Consider the following 19,753-nt stretch of genomic DNA (forward strand, 5'->3'; position numbering starts at 1 on the left):
TTGCGATAGTCCTCGAGTAAATAGCTTACGGGATTAGTATGCTGCACTTTTACAATTTTAAACACCTCGGTTGTCCAATTTGGCGTGTAACCCTTCTCGAAAATTGTCTTGTACTTGCTAACGCGTACCGAGTCACCTACTTTGAATTTCGCCGGACCCGCGATATTTACGCGGTTGTACACCGTAGTCATGAGTCTTTCAGCGATCGCGGGGGTAACGTCGACGGGTTGCATACCGATCGTTCGATGCTTGCGCGCGTTGTAATCCGATACGAGTCGCGGCAACGCGTGGATCCACTTGTAAGATCCGTTCAGCGTAAACATCTTCCACATGTCGTTTTTCAGCGTGCGATTGAATCGCTCAACGATCGATGCCTTCAATACCGAATACGTAGAATAGTGATTGATGTTATATTTTCGCACGAGCTGTTGCACGTCGGCATTATAAAATTCCTTTCCTTTATCGGTCTGTATGTTTTTCGGACATCTCTTGCTATCTCGAATTATCTCGGCGATAGCGTCAGCTGTCTCGCTTCCGCCTTTACTCTTGAGTGGTACGGCCCACGCGTGCTTGCTCAACGCATCGATGACTGTGAGTATGTAGCGGTAACCTCTGTTGAAACGAGAGTACGGACACATCTCGACGATGTCAGCTTGCCACAGGTCATCGTATCCCCGCACTATGACGTATCTTCGGGGAAAATTTTTTCTCGCCGATGCGTGCAGTTCGTTCACCAACTGCCATTTCTCTAAACTATGTTGTTTCTTCGCTTCCCCGGTTATTCCCGATCGCCGATCCATCGTTGACGTTCGATAGTCGTTCGATAGACGTTCGATAGACGTTCCTGACCCGTTCGTTGGCGTTCGATAGACGTTCGATAGACGTTCTTTGGCGTTCGATAGACGTTCGATAGACGTTCCTGGCCCGTTCGTTGGCGTTCGATAGACGTTCCTCACACGTTCGATAGTCGTTCACTGCCGTTCTTGACCCATTCGTTGGCGTCCGTTGGCGTTCGATAGACGTTCGATAGACGTTCCTGGCCCGTTCGTTGGCGTTCTTTGGCGTTCGATAGACGTTCGATAGACGTTTCTGACCCGTTCGTTGGCGTTCGATAGACGTTCGATAGACGTTCCTGGCCCGTTCGTTGGCGTTCGATAGACGTTCCTCACACGTTTGATAGTCGTTCACTGCCGTTCTTGACCCATTCGTTGGCGTCCGTTGGCGTTCGATAGACGTTCGATAGACATTCGATAGACGTTCCTGGCCCGTTCGTTGGCGTTCATTGGCGTTTGATAGATGTTCAATGGATGTTCGCTGGCGTTCGATAGACGTTCCTTACACGTTTGATAGTCGTTCACTGCCGTTCTTGAACCATTCGTTGTCGTCCGTTGGCGTTCGATAGACGTTTGATAGACTTTCGATAGACGTTCCTAGCCCGTTCGTTGGCGTTCGATTGTTCTCGACAAAACGAATCGGTCAAGAGCGCAACCGTGGATGTGAGATTGGAATTCGAGTGTAAGGAGAACGTGCCGACGAATACCACTGCGTACTGTCTCATCATACACGATCGCGTGAGTACAATCCGTTGACCAACGTTGTACGCAAAATCACCTAAGTGTTCGCGACACAAGAGAGAGAGGGGAAGAAGAGCAGGATATATAAATCAAAGTGTTGCGAGGCGTTGGTTTTAGAGTGTAGCCATTCCTCGCGACGAGAGAGAGAGATCTCGTCATGTCCGTACCAACGTTTGTGGATCTGCAAGGATTTATTGTCGGGAGAAATTTTGTCGTTAAGGAAGCGGCAATCCTGAGAAAGGGATATGTTCTCTCGCATTACTTTTTCGCAAGTCCCGTACCGTGGAGAGTGCTTACAAAATCTGAGCGATGTCAAGTCTCATGGCTGATTAGAAATCATCACGGATTACAATGGGAAGACGGAAACGTTCCGTATGGCTTGGCTCAGCGTGTAATTACAACAGCTGTCGTTGGTACGATACACGAAGAAGAAGAAGAAGAAGAAGAAGAATCGTCTGTCGTGTACGTTAAAGGACTTGAAAAGCGAGAAAGGCTGACCGATATACTAGACGATGCGGGAAACGGCTATATCATTGAAACCTTGGATCCAGATTACGAAGATATTGATTCTCTAAATAAATTAGATATTACCAATAGTATGCGATGTGGAAAACATGTTAAGAATTGCGCATTACAAAATATATTCAAAATATTTAACTGGTGGTCGCAACGCCAGAAAGAATTGCAAGAAAAATAAAATATGTAAACATTAATATGTGTTATCTCTTATTTCCCCACCCTAATCCTTTCCTTGCGTTTCTAAGAATTCTTTTGTCCGAGCGCCGTCTCCCCCTTCTCCTAAATTTCAAAGCGTTAGAAGCATTGATCCCCCACCACATTATACTTTTGGAGGATGAGCGTCACGTATACTCGGTTAATTCCTGTACGATCAGTGTCGCGTTAACCGTTCACTTGGTGGTTCACTTTTCATAACCCCCAGAGAAATGTACTACGTCGAAAGAAGCAGCAGCAGCAGCGGCGGCGGCGGCATCGGAAGACACGTGAATAATTACGTGCCGAGTCGTGATAAAACTCCATTGTTTGAGAAGAAATGTGACGAGTAAGTTTCGTTTAACTTCTTTCTATTTTTTCTGTTTTTACACATTTTATTATTATTACTATTAGTTAATTTTAATTTTTCCCGTAGCATTTCGTTGGAGCGTCGTGCGGTTCGTATACTAGGTAGACGATACGCATTGACTGCTACGGAATTCAAATTCCTCGAAATTGGTATCAACGTGGGTCCGCCGAGTTACGTGGTGATTGCCATAAAAGATCATCGGGGAAAGGAACTGATATTATCTCTCGAAACGTGGAAGGGACTCTGTGAGCAACGTCATAACATTCTAAATCTCCTTCGGAACGGCTCTCAAGACATCTACAATTTTATAAGTGTTGGGCCGCTAACAGTGCGAGTTCATACGATTAACGACGCTAAACTCATAAGTCTCGAATCTTCAGACGTACGCATGATGATGATCGAATCGACGTTACACCCTATGTTCGATCTCGATCAATGTATAGATGTAACTTTTGCTCGATTGGTTAGAGTGACCGAGACAGTTGATGTCAAATTTACGCTATTCTCCAATATCGCGTCCACTGTAACGGATCCGAAAGAAGTATCGACGTAATACGCGCTAGCGACACCTTCAACAAGCATCAACTCGTCGATTGCGAGCTGGCAGCTTTAGCTTTTAATTCTTAATATGTAAGACAAAAATTATATTTGTATACTAAATATAAGCAGAATAAATAGTTATAAGTCTATGTCATGGTGTACTTTCTTTGCGTTTGGCGCGCTCTCCCGTCCCAGCTTTCATGCATAACTCTTTGCGAGAGAGTTATCATGAGAGAGCAAACACTAGGAAAGAAAGAAAGAGACAGCGCGAAGGAGTGATACGGCGCACGCGAGAGAAGAGATAGCGCGGCGCGGCGAGAGAGAGGCGCACGCGGCGAGAGATACGGCGCGGTGAGAAAGAAGCGCACGCGGCAAGAGCGCGGTGAGAGATATAGCGCAATGAAATTATTTTTGATAATTTAATATAATTTTTCTGTTTAATAGTTTTTTATAGTTTAGTAATAAATGGAGCAAAGGAAAGAGAGAGGAATTTTGAAAATAAATAAGATTTTTTTTTTATATTAATACTTTTTTAATAAAAATAAAATGTGTATTATACAATGTGTGTGTGTGTGTGTGTGTGTGTGTAAAAGATAATGTAAGAAAAATTTAAAAGGATTTAAAATATAAAAATATAAATGAATAGGAGGGCAACGACAACGGCGATGTGGTGGTGTCGATGAGAGGCGATGGTGGGGCGGCTGGATGGTGGAAGAGAGGTGACGGCGCGGGGTGATGGTCGGTGACTCCTTCTGCACATAAAAAAATTTATTAATTATTTTAATAATTTGAAAATAAATACCTACACATGCGACCTACCTCCAATTAATGATCAGCATCCGTATTAGAATCAGAATCAGAATCATAACCGATGGTATATTCTAGATATAGCAACCAATGGATATGTTGATGGATTTCTTGCATCCTTTTAGAACACGCTTGTCGATTCCCGCCTGGCAAACAGCAATCTTTGCAAATGGCTGCCTCTAATCTATTCCTCTCTGTAATCCGTATATAACATTGTAGATTGGAGGTTGCGGTTGGAGAATTTCCTACACCAAGTTCGCGATTTCTTAAATATTGCAACACCGAAGACATGTTCATTGATTTTTTTTTAGCTACCATTTTTACAACACTTGCTGAATTTTCACATTCATAAATGTCCACTGTGCCAGCACAATCTTTGAAAGTTTATTGAATGCAAATAGGACACAGACCGCATGAAACTATTTGAGACACTGAGGCTTTACATTCGCAGCATCTTTCTCCTAATAGGAAAACGTATCGTTGAGTCTCATGTATACGCACAGCACGAGCACGTGAAAACAAGTCTGTTACTCGTAGAAAACACGCTGTGCAAAATTTTTCACTGTTAAGTGTTTCACTGTTAAGTGTTTCATAATAAAAGAAGATGCAGCACATTTTTTGAATTAAGTCGATATCGCGAATGTCAGCTCGTTTTAACGCTCGCACCTGTATCTCACTTAGTTCCTCACTTAGTTCCTCATTGCACTCGCTGTCGTAGCCAAAGTCTTCCAAATGTCCTATCTCATCATCAGATGAGTCTTCAACATCCACAACCTCCACATTTTCAACATCTATTTCGATATTTTCATCATCAGATGAGTCTTCAACATCCACAACCTCCACATTTTCAACATCTATTTCCATATTTTCATCATCAGATGAGTCTTCAACATCCACAACCTCCACATTTTCATCACTATCTTCGACGATAATAACCTCTTCTTCTATATTCATTTTATGCACTTTACTCTTACGTTCACTGCACGAAAGCTGAAGACTTTTTGACGTGGAGACAGACCCTCTCCATAAGTTTCAGCCCCCATTCCTCTCAAAACTTCCATGAAGTAATATCACAGTAATGAAATCAGGCACTATCTATTTTATATTGTTTATAAATTCCAGCAGCCGAACATCGGCGCTCACCGTAATGTAATATCCACGAAGAAACATGTCCCGACGCGTTAGGGTATGTAATATAATATTACTTATCATTGCGATAAAATTACTTATCATTGCGATAACCGGGTATGTAATATAATATTACTTATACTTGCGATAAAACATCCAATTCTCCTTATATAAATTTCATCTAATCCTTTCTTATCTTTGAAACAAAGGCGCGAAGCAGCCGAACATCGGCGCTGATACGCGTTGCATTCCTTCCGAGAAAAAATCGTGGAAGATGATTCTGGGGGTCGCCATTTGTTTGCGAAAACATGTCCCGACGCGTTAGGGTATGTAATATAATATTACTTATCATTGCGATAAAATTACTTATCATTGCGATAACCGGGTATGTAATATAATATTACTTATACTTGCGATAACCGGGTAATATAATATTACTTATCATTGCGATAAAATTACTTATCATTGCGATAACCGGGCATGTAATATAATATTACTTGCGATTTGGGGTGAGGGGGTGAGGGGGTGGGCTACCGCGAGAGCTGTTACTTATATTGGGGTGAGGGGTGAGGGGTGTACCGGGGAGGTCCCTCTCCCCCGCGTGACGTCATTACCCCTCCCCCGCGTTACGTCATTACCTCCCCGCGTGACGTCATTACCCCCTCCCCGCGTGACGTCATTACCCCACCCCGCGTGACGTCACCCCCCCGCGTGACGTCATCAACCCCCCCGCGTGACGTCATTACCCCCGCGTGACGTCATTACCCCCCCCCCCCGCGTGACGTCATTACCCCTCCCCCGCGGGACGTCATTACCCCCGCGTGACGTCATTACCCCCCGCGTGACGTCATTACCCCTCCCCCCGGATCCCCTCGCCCCTCACCCCCCCTGAGATCCTAGGGTTAGAACCCGCCTTGTATACCTACTTGTTACGTCCGGTGGCCTCCACGATTCTTTTCTTTCTTCGAAACGATATCGTGGAAGAAAAAAATCAAGGATCGGCTTGCATTTGAAACACAAAACAATCCTTCTTCGGATAACGCATAGAAAAACGCAACCTAACCCGCGTATATAACCATTTAAACCTAACAAATCTAATACTGAGAATGGCCAGTCGAGATAGCGTTAACGAAACTCTAAATAAATTCGTGAATTATATAAGATGAAAAGTTGTTATAAGAAATTCCAACTGTCCCGTATCTATTGGTACGGCTTTATGTTCGAAGCCTCTCTATCTAAAGAATTTTTAAAATAAAGATCTGGTTCTCGGGAAGATTGTCAAAATCTAAACATACAGCAATATTCTTGAAATTGATAGTGTACGTGCGCTCGTTCGACAGGCCATCCTCAAGCGTTCTCCGAATCGTTAAATCATCAAGAACGATAAGCTAATCAACTTTCTTCCACTCTCTACTGGATGGAGCTAAGTCTTGAGCCAAAGGGCTTAACCAATTAAAATCTTAAGAAACGCTTATCCTCCCAAAAATCAGCCTCCTTGTCCTTAAGAAGGGAGTATTAAAATTATTACAAAAGATTCCCACCATCCAGTAAGGAGGAGGAGTAATAACTTTAAAATGCAAGCGCAAGGCGCGACGCACTATAATAAGCACTACATTTGACAGTTCAGTACGCTAATTCTTCCGACGAGCAGCAGTGCAGTTGAAAGTTCAGTTCACAGTTCCAGTCAAGATTCAGTCATTCAATTTTGAAATTATATAGAATCGGGGATCCTTTTTTTTGCGTTATGCAATTGAGTTATTAATCTGTTTTATATCACAGTGAAAATGATTTTGTTAACATTTAATTGTGCATCGTGTGAATTTTCTGATGAACATCTCCATTACCCAGCTTTTCATGTTATAAACCTCCGACCTCAGCTATTGCAATTTTATCAACGCACTCATTTTTGTGATGCCAACGAGTTGTGAGTAAAATTAAGTAATTTTTATTTTCTCCCTTTCCCATATCTTACTATCTTACAATTTAAAATTTATGTCTGACAAATAATTCTAAACGGTTTAATAACCATTAAATTTTTACTAATTACTATCAATCAATCAATCCTTGTCTCACCTCTCCTCCAGTCTCATTCCTTGTTCTTCCTAATTCGCCTAGAATCTCCGAAAGGCGGTTCGCGAATAATTTCCCAGTTCGCCTGGAATCTCCGCAAGGTGGTTCGCGAACGATTCCCGTTCGCCTGGAATCTTCGCAAGGTGGTTCGCGAACGACTCCCCATTCGCCTGGAATCTCCGGAAGGTGGTTCGCGATTACTCCTTAATTCTTATTTCCTTTTAGTTGCCTTTTCTGATTTATTTACCGAGAATTTGTATTGTTTTCTATCTTTATATCTCGTTTCAGCCCTTCTTTATATATATTTAACTCTTCATTTCTATTTTTTCCTTACTCCCTTTAATTTTCTTTTAATTTTCCATCTTTGCATTATTATTATTATTTTTTATTTTTTTTTATTATTATTTTTTATTATTTTTTTTCCTCTTTATATTATTTTTTTTTGTATTATCACTGCTTTTGGGAGAAACCGTTGAAATAGATGAATAATTTTCGAACTTAGACTTGGCGAATCTCTTATCTTAATTTTATTATTGTATTTTAATTTAGACCTGTGTTTCAGCGAATTTAGAAAATTTTAATTCTAACTATAACACATATGCGCAAGCGACGAATTCTATACTTCCTTTAATGAGTAAACGTTATTCATATTTTTATTACACATTCACTTTTTATTCTGTTTTATTTCTTATATTATATTAATTATATGTATATTGTATTAACCAGTCGGAATTTAATTCTTAACGTAAATTCTTCCCTGTATATTCTGACTGATGACCTCCAAACGATTGTAACACCCGCGAGAATATATACATACACACACAGATACTCACTCACGCATATTTACAACTGTTAAGATGTATTTTTCTTTCTTTATTTTTTTTATAATATATGTATTTTTAATTTAATGTATAATTTAATTATTTAACCCGTTCTCTTCCCTAAATCCTGAGATCGCACTAGGTCCCATCCCGCGTAACAAGGATTAAATTCCTTTGCCGAAAAGGGACCACCAAACGAATAGGCTTAAAAACGCAGCGTTAAAGAGACCTTCGGTCGCTGACCTGTGTCAGGCCCTTCACATTCGTTCGATCCGATCCATACACACGCCCGAATAAAGTGTGTCACGGGGTAAGTAAGTTACGTTCTTCCATACGGCCCATCCATTCCAGGGTCTGGACGTAACAAAGGATAATGACAGATAATTTAGCTGTACAATATTCTTGGAGTGGACAAAAATATACTATCCGATTTAAAGATTTACTTATTTCAAAACTTATTCTGAGTAAGTCGTAGAAAGATTATTATTATAACATTCATATTATACAGTTTAAATATTTGATTATATATACAATATTTTTTTTGTCAATTTCATGTGTATATACGTAACATATTTTCCAAAATTAATAATTAATAATTACTAATAATTTGTTACTTCAATGCTTCTTCTCATGCACATTTTTTTTCTGCAAAATTTATTCTACGTAAAATATTATTTAATCTGTTACAGATTCTGTTGCTTCTCTGCATACATCAGCAAATCTGAAAATAATGGAAGATGCCATACAGTCGTGGCTGAATCATGCATCAGATCGTTAAAAGAAAGCAGAAAAGAAAGAGAATCGTCGTGAGTCGATCGATGTTTATTAAAATTTTAATTTCTTGATCCTTATATGATTGATTACCTGATATGCGATTCCAATTATGTTTCGAACATTTAATTGTTACAAGTTGATTCGTATGCCGCATTTATTGTACTAATTATTTGAAAAAAACTTGTTGATATAACTGACGTCAGATTGATGGCAGAAATTGAACAGGACCTGTGCGGCGCAATTTGACAACAGATTGTCGGCAGAAACCGACCAGGATCTGCGCAAATTTGATGTCAAATTATCGGCAGAAATAGAGTAAAGGCTGCAGATATAACTGATGGCAGATTGATGGCAGAAATTTAACAGGATCTGTGAGGCGCAATTTGATAGCAACTTGATAACAAAAATCGAGCAGAATCTGTGCACACAATCTCTGATAGCAGATTAATGGCAGAAACAGAGTTTGCATGATTCGATAGTTCCTTCGCTTACCCCTACGTGAGCTGTACTTTCTCGTAATCTAATTTCTGTCAGAAATATATATAAAGTCGCGAATATTAATAAAAGATCAGAATATAGTAATTATCATTTTAATTTCTATCATTTAATTTCTGATATCTGATAGCAGATAAAATTTAGAATATTAAACTGATTGGAATCAATATGATAAATGGAAAATTATTCATGTACTGCCTATTTGAGGCATAAAGCAAGAATTTAATTCTAAATAAATTACATCTCAAGTTTTATAAGTTAAATTTAATTATTTTCACCATTTACTTTATTATTAATTTAATTAAATTGAATTAGTCCTTCGCTATATGAGATATAACTACGATATAACATATATTACATTAACATATATTACGATATAACATATGACATATATGTCATTTTAGAAGAAAATTATAATTAACTTGTCGATAATATTCTTATTTAGCACCTGTAATAATCAATTTTGTTGCATTTATATAACATTAATAAAAGTAAGCGCAAATCGTGTTCAGTTTCTGCTGTCAATTTGCCATCAGGTGGCATGCGCAGATTCTGCTCGGTTTCTGCTGGCAATCTGACATCAAATTGCGTCGCGCAGATCCTGCTCGGTTTCTACCGACAGTTGTTGACGGGTTATGTTTTACAGACTCTATTTTCAAAACAAAAGCTTAAAGGTGGAAGCACATAAAATTGCAGGAGCACATAACCATAAGTATAAAAGATTGATTGGTTCATTTTCTTATGCATACCCACACAGCACCAAGTCGTCTAAAAGTACTACTAAAACTGGACATTTTTTTGTCACAGACATCTTTTACTGACATCGTTAAGCCGACGGAAAGATGGCTAAAAGTCATCTCATGACCCGATTCAGTGACTTTTTAGTCTTGTCCATATGATGACTAAAAGATGACTTGATTCATTCTATATAGATTATCGACATTCGGTAGTAGGAATACTTCAATACACGCAATAAATGGGCTATTTCTCCCATTTATCCACCTAATTTCTAATAATCTGTTTAATATTCTGAATCCCAACAAGAAATCCAGATTATTAAATAAATTATTTTAAATTCAATTTGTCAGAAATTAAACTGATAAACAGTAATGTCAGGAAAAGAATCTGGCTCACACGCATACAATCATTCTGCGTAGCACATGTATGTGGCTCTCTCTGATTGATGCGTGCGAGCAGTATCCTCTTTCTGGCATTACTGCTCGTAAAAGGCAAAAATATGCTTCAGATCTTATATTAATTACTAATTCTTTATATACATTTCGTGATAAATATTAAATACGAGATAAGTTAAGAATGGCTCGCCGCGTAGCGGCAAGCGAAGAAACACGTGCCACATACTATTATATCTTTTTTATGTCATCTTTTTCGACAAAGCGAAAAGATGTCTTTATAGACATCTTTTCGTTTTGTCGAAAAGATAACTTAAAAAAACATCTTTTCGTTATCTTTTAGTATAATGTGCTGTGTGGGTATATTTGTGGACCAATTTGTGGGTATATTTGTGGATCAATTTCTTTATGCTTATGGTTATGCGCCTATGCAATTTTATATGCTTTCACCTTAATGCAGACACAGATGCTACGGTTCTGGTGTGGGATTCTGATCGAATTTGCTGCCAATCTGCTGCCAACCTGCTAACATTTTGCTTACTGGGTATATATCCTAGCAAACACCAAGTAACAGTTAGTATTATACATTTCAGATCAGATTTGCTGATGATATATATATATATATATATATATATATATATATATATATATACATATATATATCATTTTGTGACATTTTTACAGATGCACAACTTTTGATATAAGAAATAATTTAACTACAAAAATAATACTAAAAGCCTGATTCTTCTTTCTTTAAAACGTTTCATATTTTATAAGCTGTAATTTATTAGATACACAGTGTTAAATTTATTTTAATTAGATTGATGCACCCTGTATATATATTTGCATTTATATAATTTATACTATAATTTTATTTTATTATATTATTGTATCTTAAGTTAATCAACTGTGATTTGATGTAAACCGGAAGTTCATCCTAAGCCAAAAGGCAAGGAATAAAATAACTAACTATAACTATATATACCCAATAAGCAAAATGCGCGCAATTTGCCAGCAGATTGGCGACAGATTTCCACAAAAATTGCTAGCAGATTGGCATCCGTTATGTCTGCAATAGGCTCACGATTTGCTAGCAAAACCTGCTCACAGAATCTGACAGCAGATTCTCAACAAAAACCGAGCAGGATCTGCTAACATCACTTGACGTCAAATTGTCGGCAGAAACCGAGCAGGATCTGCGCGCGCGTAATCTGACGGCAGATTGGCAGCAGATCCCGAGCAGAATCTGCAGCTTCTGAGCATTCATATAAATAAGTAATATAAATACAATAAAATTAATTAAGTCAGATGCTAAATAAAACTATTATCGGTGAGTTATCGGTTAATTACAATTTTCTTTTAATACAACATATAATATGTAATATGTTATATCGTAGTTATATCTCACATAGTAAAGGACTCAATTTAATTAAATTAATAATAAAGTAAATGGTGAAAATAATTAAATTTAACTTATAAAACTTGAGATATAATTTATTTAGAATTAAATTCTTCCTTTATGCTTCAAATAAGCAGTAAATGAATAATTTTCCATTTATCCTATTGATTCCAACCAGTTTAATATTCTGAATCTTATTTGCTTGTATCACATATCAGAAATTAAAGTGATAGAAATAGTTACTATATTTTTGATCTTTTATTAATAATCGCGACTTTATATATATTTCTGACAGAAATTTGATTGCGAGAAAATACATTACATAGCGGTAAGCGAAGGAACTATCAAATCAAATGCAGTTTGTTGCCAATTTGCCATCAGATCACGCATGCAAACCCTGTTCCACTTCTGCTGTCAATCTGCAGTCAAATTGCAGATACGTACGCAGATTCTGCTTGATTTTTGTCGACAATCTGATATCAAGTCATGTTAGCAGATTCTGCTTGGTTTCTGCCACTAATCTGCGTCAGATTCTGTGAGCAGGCTCTACTCGATTTTTGACATCAATTTGTCAACTTAATTGGTAATAACAGCTTCAGTACCAAATTTGTAGCCTTTTGGGTAACATTAATTGATAGCAGACACTTGGTATGATATGTTTTCTACAGACTTTGCTATCTGGGTACATATATAAAAAGAAAAATTTTTGGTAAATCCATTAAAAGAAACAACCCAGCTAGCCAAAAGTGATAAAATCACGTTTCGCTAAAGCTTTGCGGCAAAGTTTGCTTTAATTTTAACAACAATTTTCTGGCAAACATTTGCCTTGCTTCGTCTTGTCTAAATATTTCGAGCAAATTTACGGCAAAACTTTTCGTTACATGATGCTGCAATTAACAGAAAAAAGCTTGTTCGTAAATTTTACTTATAGAAGAGAGCAAATGATGTTATCATGGTGAAATACAAACTTTACGTCAATAATAGCAAATCTTTTTATACACGATTTAAAGCAAATTTGTGACAAAAACAGAGCAAATCTTGCCATGCACGGTATAACAGACAATTTACGAAAAAATAGAGCAAAGTTTACTCTAGTACGATAAGACGCAATATTCATGCAAATAACAGAGCAAATCTTGCCGTGCATGGCGTGATAACAAATTTGTGGCAAAAATAGAGCAAGGTTTGCTCTGGCACGATGATACGCAAAATTTACGCAAATAACAGAGCAAACCTTGCCGTGCATGACGTAGTCATATGTGTCACGTACGTTTGCGCGCGTTTAATGCGCGCTACTACGCATGCGCGAATTTTTGTCCTATAACCTCCAGCACTGTTTCCGCGTTCTTCTGAATTCAACCACCGTGAGTGCTACCACGTGCTTCAAGGTTATCGCAGAGGTCATAATTCTAGAAGAGTCTGAGACTTTCGAGACGAGCTTTCGAGTTTTGAGTGTCGCAAGGTTATCGCAGAGGATATAATTAGAAGATTTTTCAGGCGAGTATGAAATCAGTTAAATATTCTATTTCGCGTAAATCTTTTCACCGGTTGTCTGCGAGACAACGAAGGCGAATTACTTTGGAAATTAAAAATACTTTACATTTAAATGTTTCACAAGATCCTGTTACGCCCGAGCAGCCGGATAATGCTGCTTCCTTTCACGTTGCTGATTCTTTTCGGACAGACAATGAAGTTTCTTTTACGGATAATGTTGCTAATAATATCTATAATATTACAGATACCAATAATATCGATAATGGTATATTGTCTAATAGTAATAGTAATGACAGTGAAGATTCCACTTCCTCATCTCTCAGTATTTCTTCCATTGAAGAAACATTTCAAGATCGTTTAGCCGCGTGTTTTGTCAATAATAATTTTACACATGTTCAGAGTAATAATATTTTATCTGTTCTTCGAACACACACATGCTTCTCTTCGTTACCAAAAGATGTTAGAACTCTTTTAAAAACTCCACGAACACCTGTTGTCGTATCCGAAGTAGATCCAGGAAAATATATTCATTTCTCTCTTGAGGCAGAAATTGTTAAAACATTATCACGTCTTCCTTCGGTATCTGTACCATATGAATTAGAAATCGATTTTAATACAGATGGATGTAGTTTAGATAGAGTAGGAAGTAATCACATCTGGCCAATTCAATGTAGACTTGCAAATATTAAATATACAAGGCCAATAGTAATTGGAATATATAGTGGCGCTGAAAAACCACATGATCCTAATTTATTTTTTGAAAAATTTGTTACCGATGTTAACAATATAATAAGTAACGGTGGTATAGATTTTGCTGGTAATAAGATACCAATACGTTTAAGATGTTTTATAGCCGATGCACCAGCTCGTGCTTTTGTTCTTAATCACAGAGGTCATACATCTGGAAATCCTTGTTCGAAGTGCAAAGTTTCTGGTTTGCGATGTGAAGGCAGATATACATTTGGTGGTATTAATCATCTTCTTCGAACAAATGAAGAATATCTAAGATGTATAGATGAAGATCATCACAAAGATGGCAAAAGTCCATTGTCAATGTTACCCATAGGTATGGTTTCACAAGTTCCCTTTGAATATATGCATCTAGTATGTTTGGGCGTTATGAAGAAACTTTTATCCGCATGGATATGTGGTAAATATACACCTTTCTCAAAATTACCAGCAAAATCCATTGCTGTAATATCTCAAAGATTAGATAATCTTAAAACATATTGTCCATCAGATTTTGCAAGACGTCCTAGAACAATTAATCAATTTTCTAAATACAAGGCAACAGAATTTCGTCAATTTTTATTGTATACAGGTCCAGTAGTAACATACGGTCTTCTGAATCAACAAGTATATACTCATTTTTTGTTTGTGCATACTGCCATAAGAATATTGATTTCTACTTCACCATCACAAGCATATTTAAACTTTGCTGAGATTGCTCTACAAAAATTTGTTGCGCGATGCGAGAATCTGTATGGTTCAGCATTCATTTCATATAATGTGCATGGTCTTCTTCATCTCACAAATGACGTGAGGCAATTAGGTCCCCTTGATTCATTTTCTGCTTTTCCTTATGAAAATAATATGCCACTTTTCAGAAAATATTGTAGAAAACCTAATTTTCCTCTTCAACAATTTTCTAATAGAATGTCAGAGATGGAAGCTTGTGAAACAAATTTGCATCGTAGTCAAACTTATTTTTCCAAACTCACTGATTCTTCTACGCAAGTATTTTCAGCGCATAATAAAGGTCCTCTTCCGCCTAATATTAATCCAAACAACTGTCAATATCGGAAATTGATATTCAACAGAATTTTGCTGAGTTTGGATACACGAGATAATTGCTGTATTTTACATGACGGATCGATTTGCCTCATTGTTAATATCTTCATGGACAAAACCACATATTATCTGGTTGTAAAAAAATTTCAAAAGATAGATTCATTTTATGATATTGGCATTTTATCCTCAGCACTTCAAATATTTAAATGTTCCGCAATAAGTAGTGAAATTTTTTGTATTCAAGTAAATGAGGTACGCTTTAAATGTTATAAAATGCCTTATTGGAGTGGTTCATCAATAGATAACAGTAATAGTGATGAAAATGAATCAGAAGTTAGCAGCGAGTATATAGTTAGTGCAATTATACATACAGATAATCTGTAAAAAAATAAAAACACATTTACAGCTGTTCCGTTAGATATAATTTACAGGAAGAAAAACAAAATCTCCAGGATGACTGGAATACAGGTTAGTATAATTGTGTCATATAATTTTCACTCAGTTTAATTATAATGGATATAATAATTACTGAATTCTTCAAATATTTTAGATGCTCTCTACATTTCTGCGCTTGAGGAAAATCAAAACAGGAATCATACTTAAAACATATATAAATGTAATTATGTAAGTTATATGATTATTCATTTGCTTTTTCTGTCGTTTAATTTGCTATTTTCTGATTTTCTTGCATAAAATAATATCTAATTTTTTAATTTTTTCTAGGAACTGTTTTGCATGTATTGATTTTCTTGAATGTTCTATATATTCTCCAACTACTGGTGACTTCTGGTTTCCCTCTTTAAGAATAATATTTGAATATATATATGTATACTTTTTTATTTCACTTTATTGGGTGCTTTCCATTCAATGACACAAATTTAAGGTCTGTTTTTTTTAGCTGCACCAGTTTAAAGTTTATTTTTTTACTCCACATTGGAAAGGAAAAGATAAACTCTGAACTCTGCAGCTAAAAAAAACAGACCTTAGATTTGTATCGACTTGTGTCACTAAATGGAAAGTACCTATTATTAATCCCATATATATATATATATATATATATATATATATATATATATTTACAGAAAGGATATGGAGAATCGTCCCAAACGGAATATCATCAAACCGCGACGATTTCAAACGACATCTTCGGACGAGGCGGAAGATTCAGGAAGAAAGATGACGGAGCTACAGGGCACTCAATTAGAAAAGGATGTCGCTGAGTTACGGGGAGTATTAGAGAGTCATTCGCCTGATACTAATATGCATGCTAATCATTCACTCACTAACTCACAATCATTTACAGTCACTCCCACAACACAAGTACCTTTTATGCATGAAAGCATACAGTCATCCTATGCCCAACCATCAACAGTCACTCACACAACACAAACACCTTTTATGCATGAAAACACACAGTCATCATCCTACGCACAACCATCAACAGTCACTCACACAACACAAATACCTTTTATGCATGAAAACACACAGTCATCATCCTACGCACAACCATCAACAGTCACTCACACAACACAAACACCTTTTATGCATGAAAACACACAGTCATCATCCTACGCACAACCATCAACAGTCACTCACACAACACAAGCATCTTTTATGTATGAAAGGTCACAGTCATCATCCTACGCACGACAAAATTTTCATGATACAACGCAAACATTCACACACAAACCACATGCTGCCGCTACTCATACACAACACATTGGTAGCCGATTAAATACACCACATAACACTCAGTTACAGGCTTTAAACATCTGGCCAACTTCATCGTCAAGTCATCTGCCAAGCTCTTCGTCATCAATACAAGCTTCAGAAGAATTTTACAATTTTCATGTGAGACCGGAAATTCAGTGAGTGTACATTGAACAGAAATTTTTATAATTGAAATATATGTACGCTATAATCATCTACAGAAATATAATAATATATTTATTTATTTAATATATTTAGAGCCATATATGGAAGAATGGATCAATTAGCTTTGGAAATTCAGTAAGTTTTAAATGCATTACGTACATAAACAATGTCTGTCATTTTATATTTTAACATATAATATTATTATATTATTTATATGATGTGCTTTTTACAGACAAATACATCAAAAATTGGACAGAGTATTAACGCAGATGAGTAATAACCGAAGGCATGTGCCGGAGAAACCAGCATTTTTGCCAATATCATCAGTTGAAGATGTTGAAATATTTCAAACTGCTAATGATGAAGAATATATGAAATTGGTATGTAAAATAAAGTTTTATCATTTATATATATGTTATAGAGTGTTTGTTTTGACAATTTGGAAAATTCTTCTGGGACCTTCTCCAACTTTTTAATCGATAAAAAAAGAAAAATTTTTATTCTTAGTAAAACATAATACGATGAGTCTAAGGGTTCCCACATAGACTTTAAAAATTTCCATTTAAAATACATTTAGTTTTTTCAACATTTAATTTAAGTTTTCTGTTGTATTTAAACGAGATCAATATTTTGTATTCTTGTAATTAAAACCTAACTATAAAATTGTATAAAACGTAATTGTATAAGACATAATAAGCAATTCTAATTTGTTATAGTCTTTTAATTTAGATAAAATGTAAAAGTTTTTAGTTTTTTAATATTTTATTTATTTAAAGTTCTCAATAGTTTTTATGTAATTAAGTTTTAGATAATTACAAGAATAAAAAATATTGATCTCGTTTACATACAACAGAAAACTCAATGTATTTTTAATAGGAACTTTTAAAGTCGATGTGAGAACCCTTAGACTACATGTAAATAAAAATATAAATGCAAAATATTCTTTATAGGTGAATTATTTGATTTTTATTGGTGGTTTTAATGCCAAAGAGAGTGTTAATTTATGCTTCAAAGAGATATTTCAAGATTCTTTGATGAACTTATATACTTGGTTCGGGCGTGAGGATAATCAACGACCACTATACAATACCCGTTTGGTGAACGCTATTTACGGTATGATATACTGTTACACATAATGCTACAGTTGTGTTATCAATGGTACTATTTTATATTTGTTTCCTTTTACAGATGCCATCTGCGAAAATAAAAATTTTGAAAGACCAATGCGGGCTGCATTCCAAACATATATGCGGGATGCTCTGCGAACGGCCAAGCAACGACACAGGAATAGGGCCCGCAACAATTTGCATCGTCCGGAAGGAAGAAATAGAAATGAACGAGCACTATGGAGCGATGAACACGACGAGATGCAACCAGAAGAAAATTAGGTCAGTTGTATGAAACTAAATATACATTTTGGGCTGCTTTCGCAACATAATTAAAATGATCCTACGCTGTGATTGGTCAAATCTGAAATTTTATTAGAGCCATCATAATGAAATTTCAGATTTAACCAATAATAGTGCAGGATCATTTTTATCTGGATCATTTTGATTCTGTGGCAAAAGCAGCCCTTGTACATGACCAAAATTTACTTTTTTATATTCCTAATCTAATTAACAATGTTATAACATACATGGTCAGAACTTAGTGAATAATTCTCCATCTGTTTCAAAATTTTTAACTTTTTTAAATGATGCTCAGCCTTAATTTCACTACTCTTTTTTTTACTCTAATATTTTATCACTCACTCACTCACTTTCTCTCTCTCTCTCTCTTTCGACTATTTATTTTACATAAATAGTTGCGTATGAGAGAAAGAGAGAGAGAGAGAGAGAGAGAGAGAGAGAGAGAGAGAGAGTGAGTGAGTGAGTGAGTGAGTGAGTGATAGAATATTAGATTAGAAAAAGAAAAGTCATGAAATTAAGGCTGAGCATCATTAAAAATAGTTAAAATTTAGAAACAAAGTTACTGTATAAGTTCACTATAAGTTCTGACCATGTATATATGTTATAACATATTGTTAATTCTTCATAATTAATCTTTTTCATTTCTCAATATTAAAAGCTGGTCGACTGTTGTAGATTTACAGGAAAGATGCATGAAGAAAGAAGATCAAAATCCCAATTCTTGAGCATATACAAACAACTTTCATACGAACAATGATTCGTATTTGAATGAATATTGTTTCCGTATACGAAAATTGTTCGTGTATGCTCGAGAATTGGAACCAAGAAGAAAATGGAAGTGGGAGAAGATGGAGTGACTCTGAAGACGAGGACAAAAAGAACAAAAAGAGAGACAATGATGAGAACAAAAATGAAGAAACAATAGGCACTTTTTAGCGCCAACTGGCACTTTTCATTGGCTAAACAGCATTGAAAAGTGCCACATTTTTAATTACTCACAACAGTGGAATTAATCTCGATTTGCATTAAATCAGCACTTTTCAGTGTCAGATGGAATTCACCTCGATTCACATTAAATCGGCACTTTTCAATGCCACTGTAGGCCTATTCTATAAGGCCTATTTTTTTAACGAAAATACATGTATTTTGACATGCGCAATAACACGTAACGATAGCGACATTGTCGTTAAATGTTACAGAATAGGTAATATAGATATAATATAGATATCTAATATAGATATTACAAATACTTTCATCTCCGTAGACCAATAAGGACAAAGATTCTTTTATCCTGATTAGTCAATCAAATTACTTTTGAATACTTTTTAGTGCCAATATAAATTCAAATTCGTGTTTGTTTCCTAG

General features: G+C 36.2%; 2 protein-coding genes and 1 pseudogene across 2 annotated transcripts; all 3 read left to right on the top strand.

Moving 5' to 3' along the window:
• The first annotated feature begins 2,427 nt into the window (after window positions 1–2,427).
• LOC145973792 (uncharacterized) lies at window positions 2,428–3,268 on the top strand (annotated as a pseudogene).
• A 9,891-nt stretch (window positions 3,269–13,159) lies between these two features.
• Window positions 13,160–15,488, top strand: LOC145973107 (uncharacterized). The gene has a single exon (XM_083102300.1). The coding sequence runs from the start codon at window positions 13,323–13,325 to the stop codon at window positions 15,486–15,488; it is 2,166 nt and encodes a 721-aa protein (XP_082958426.1). The 5' UTR covers window positions 13,160–13,322.
• On the top strand, window positions 15,448–19,592 carry LOC145973108 (uncharacterized). Its single transcript, XM_083102301.1, has 8 exons — window positions 15,448–15,572; window positions 15,655–15,728; window positions 16,187–16,972; window positions 17,073–17,114; window positions 17,212–17,359; window positions 17,930–18,092; window positions 18,168–18,367; window positions 19,064–19,592. Exons 1-7 carry the CDS (start codon window positions 15,558–15,560, stop codon window positions 18,365–18,367), a joined length of 1,428 nt encoding a protein of 475 aa, XP_082958427.1. The 5' UTR covers window positions 15,448–15,557; the 3' UTR covers window positions 19,064–19,592.
• Window positions 19,593–19,753: the final 161 nt, after the last annotated feature.

The sequence above is a fragment of the Camponotus vicinus genome, unplaced genomic scaffold (genome assembly GCF_025532165.1).
Source record: "Camponotus vicinus isolate PSW18456_S1 unplaced genomic scaffold, iyCamVici1.0 SCAF_6, whole genome shotgun sequence".
Taxonomy (NCBI): Eukaryota; Metazoa; Arthropoda; class Insecta; order Hymenoptera; family Formicidae; genus Camponotus; species Camponotus vicinus.

What these genes read in the sequence shown, in the direction of transcription:
- LOC145973107 (XM_083102300.1), top strand. Translation starts at nt 13,323, where the DNA reads ATGAAATCAGTTAAATATTCTATTTCGCGTAAATCTTTTCACCGGTTG.
- LOC145973108 (XM_083102301.1), top strand. An exon ending in CAATTAGCTTTGGAAATTCA is followed by an intron (nt 17,115 to 17,211) that starts GTAAGTTTTAAA and finishes TGCTTTTTACAG; the next exon opens with ACAAATACATCAAAAATTGG. An exon ending in ATGAAGAATATATGAAATTG is followed by an intron (nt 17,360 to 17,929) that starts GTATGTAAAATA and finishes TATTCTTTATAG; the next exon opens with GTGAATTATTTGATTTTTAT.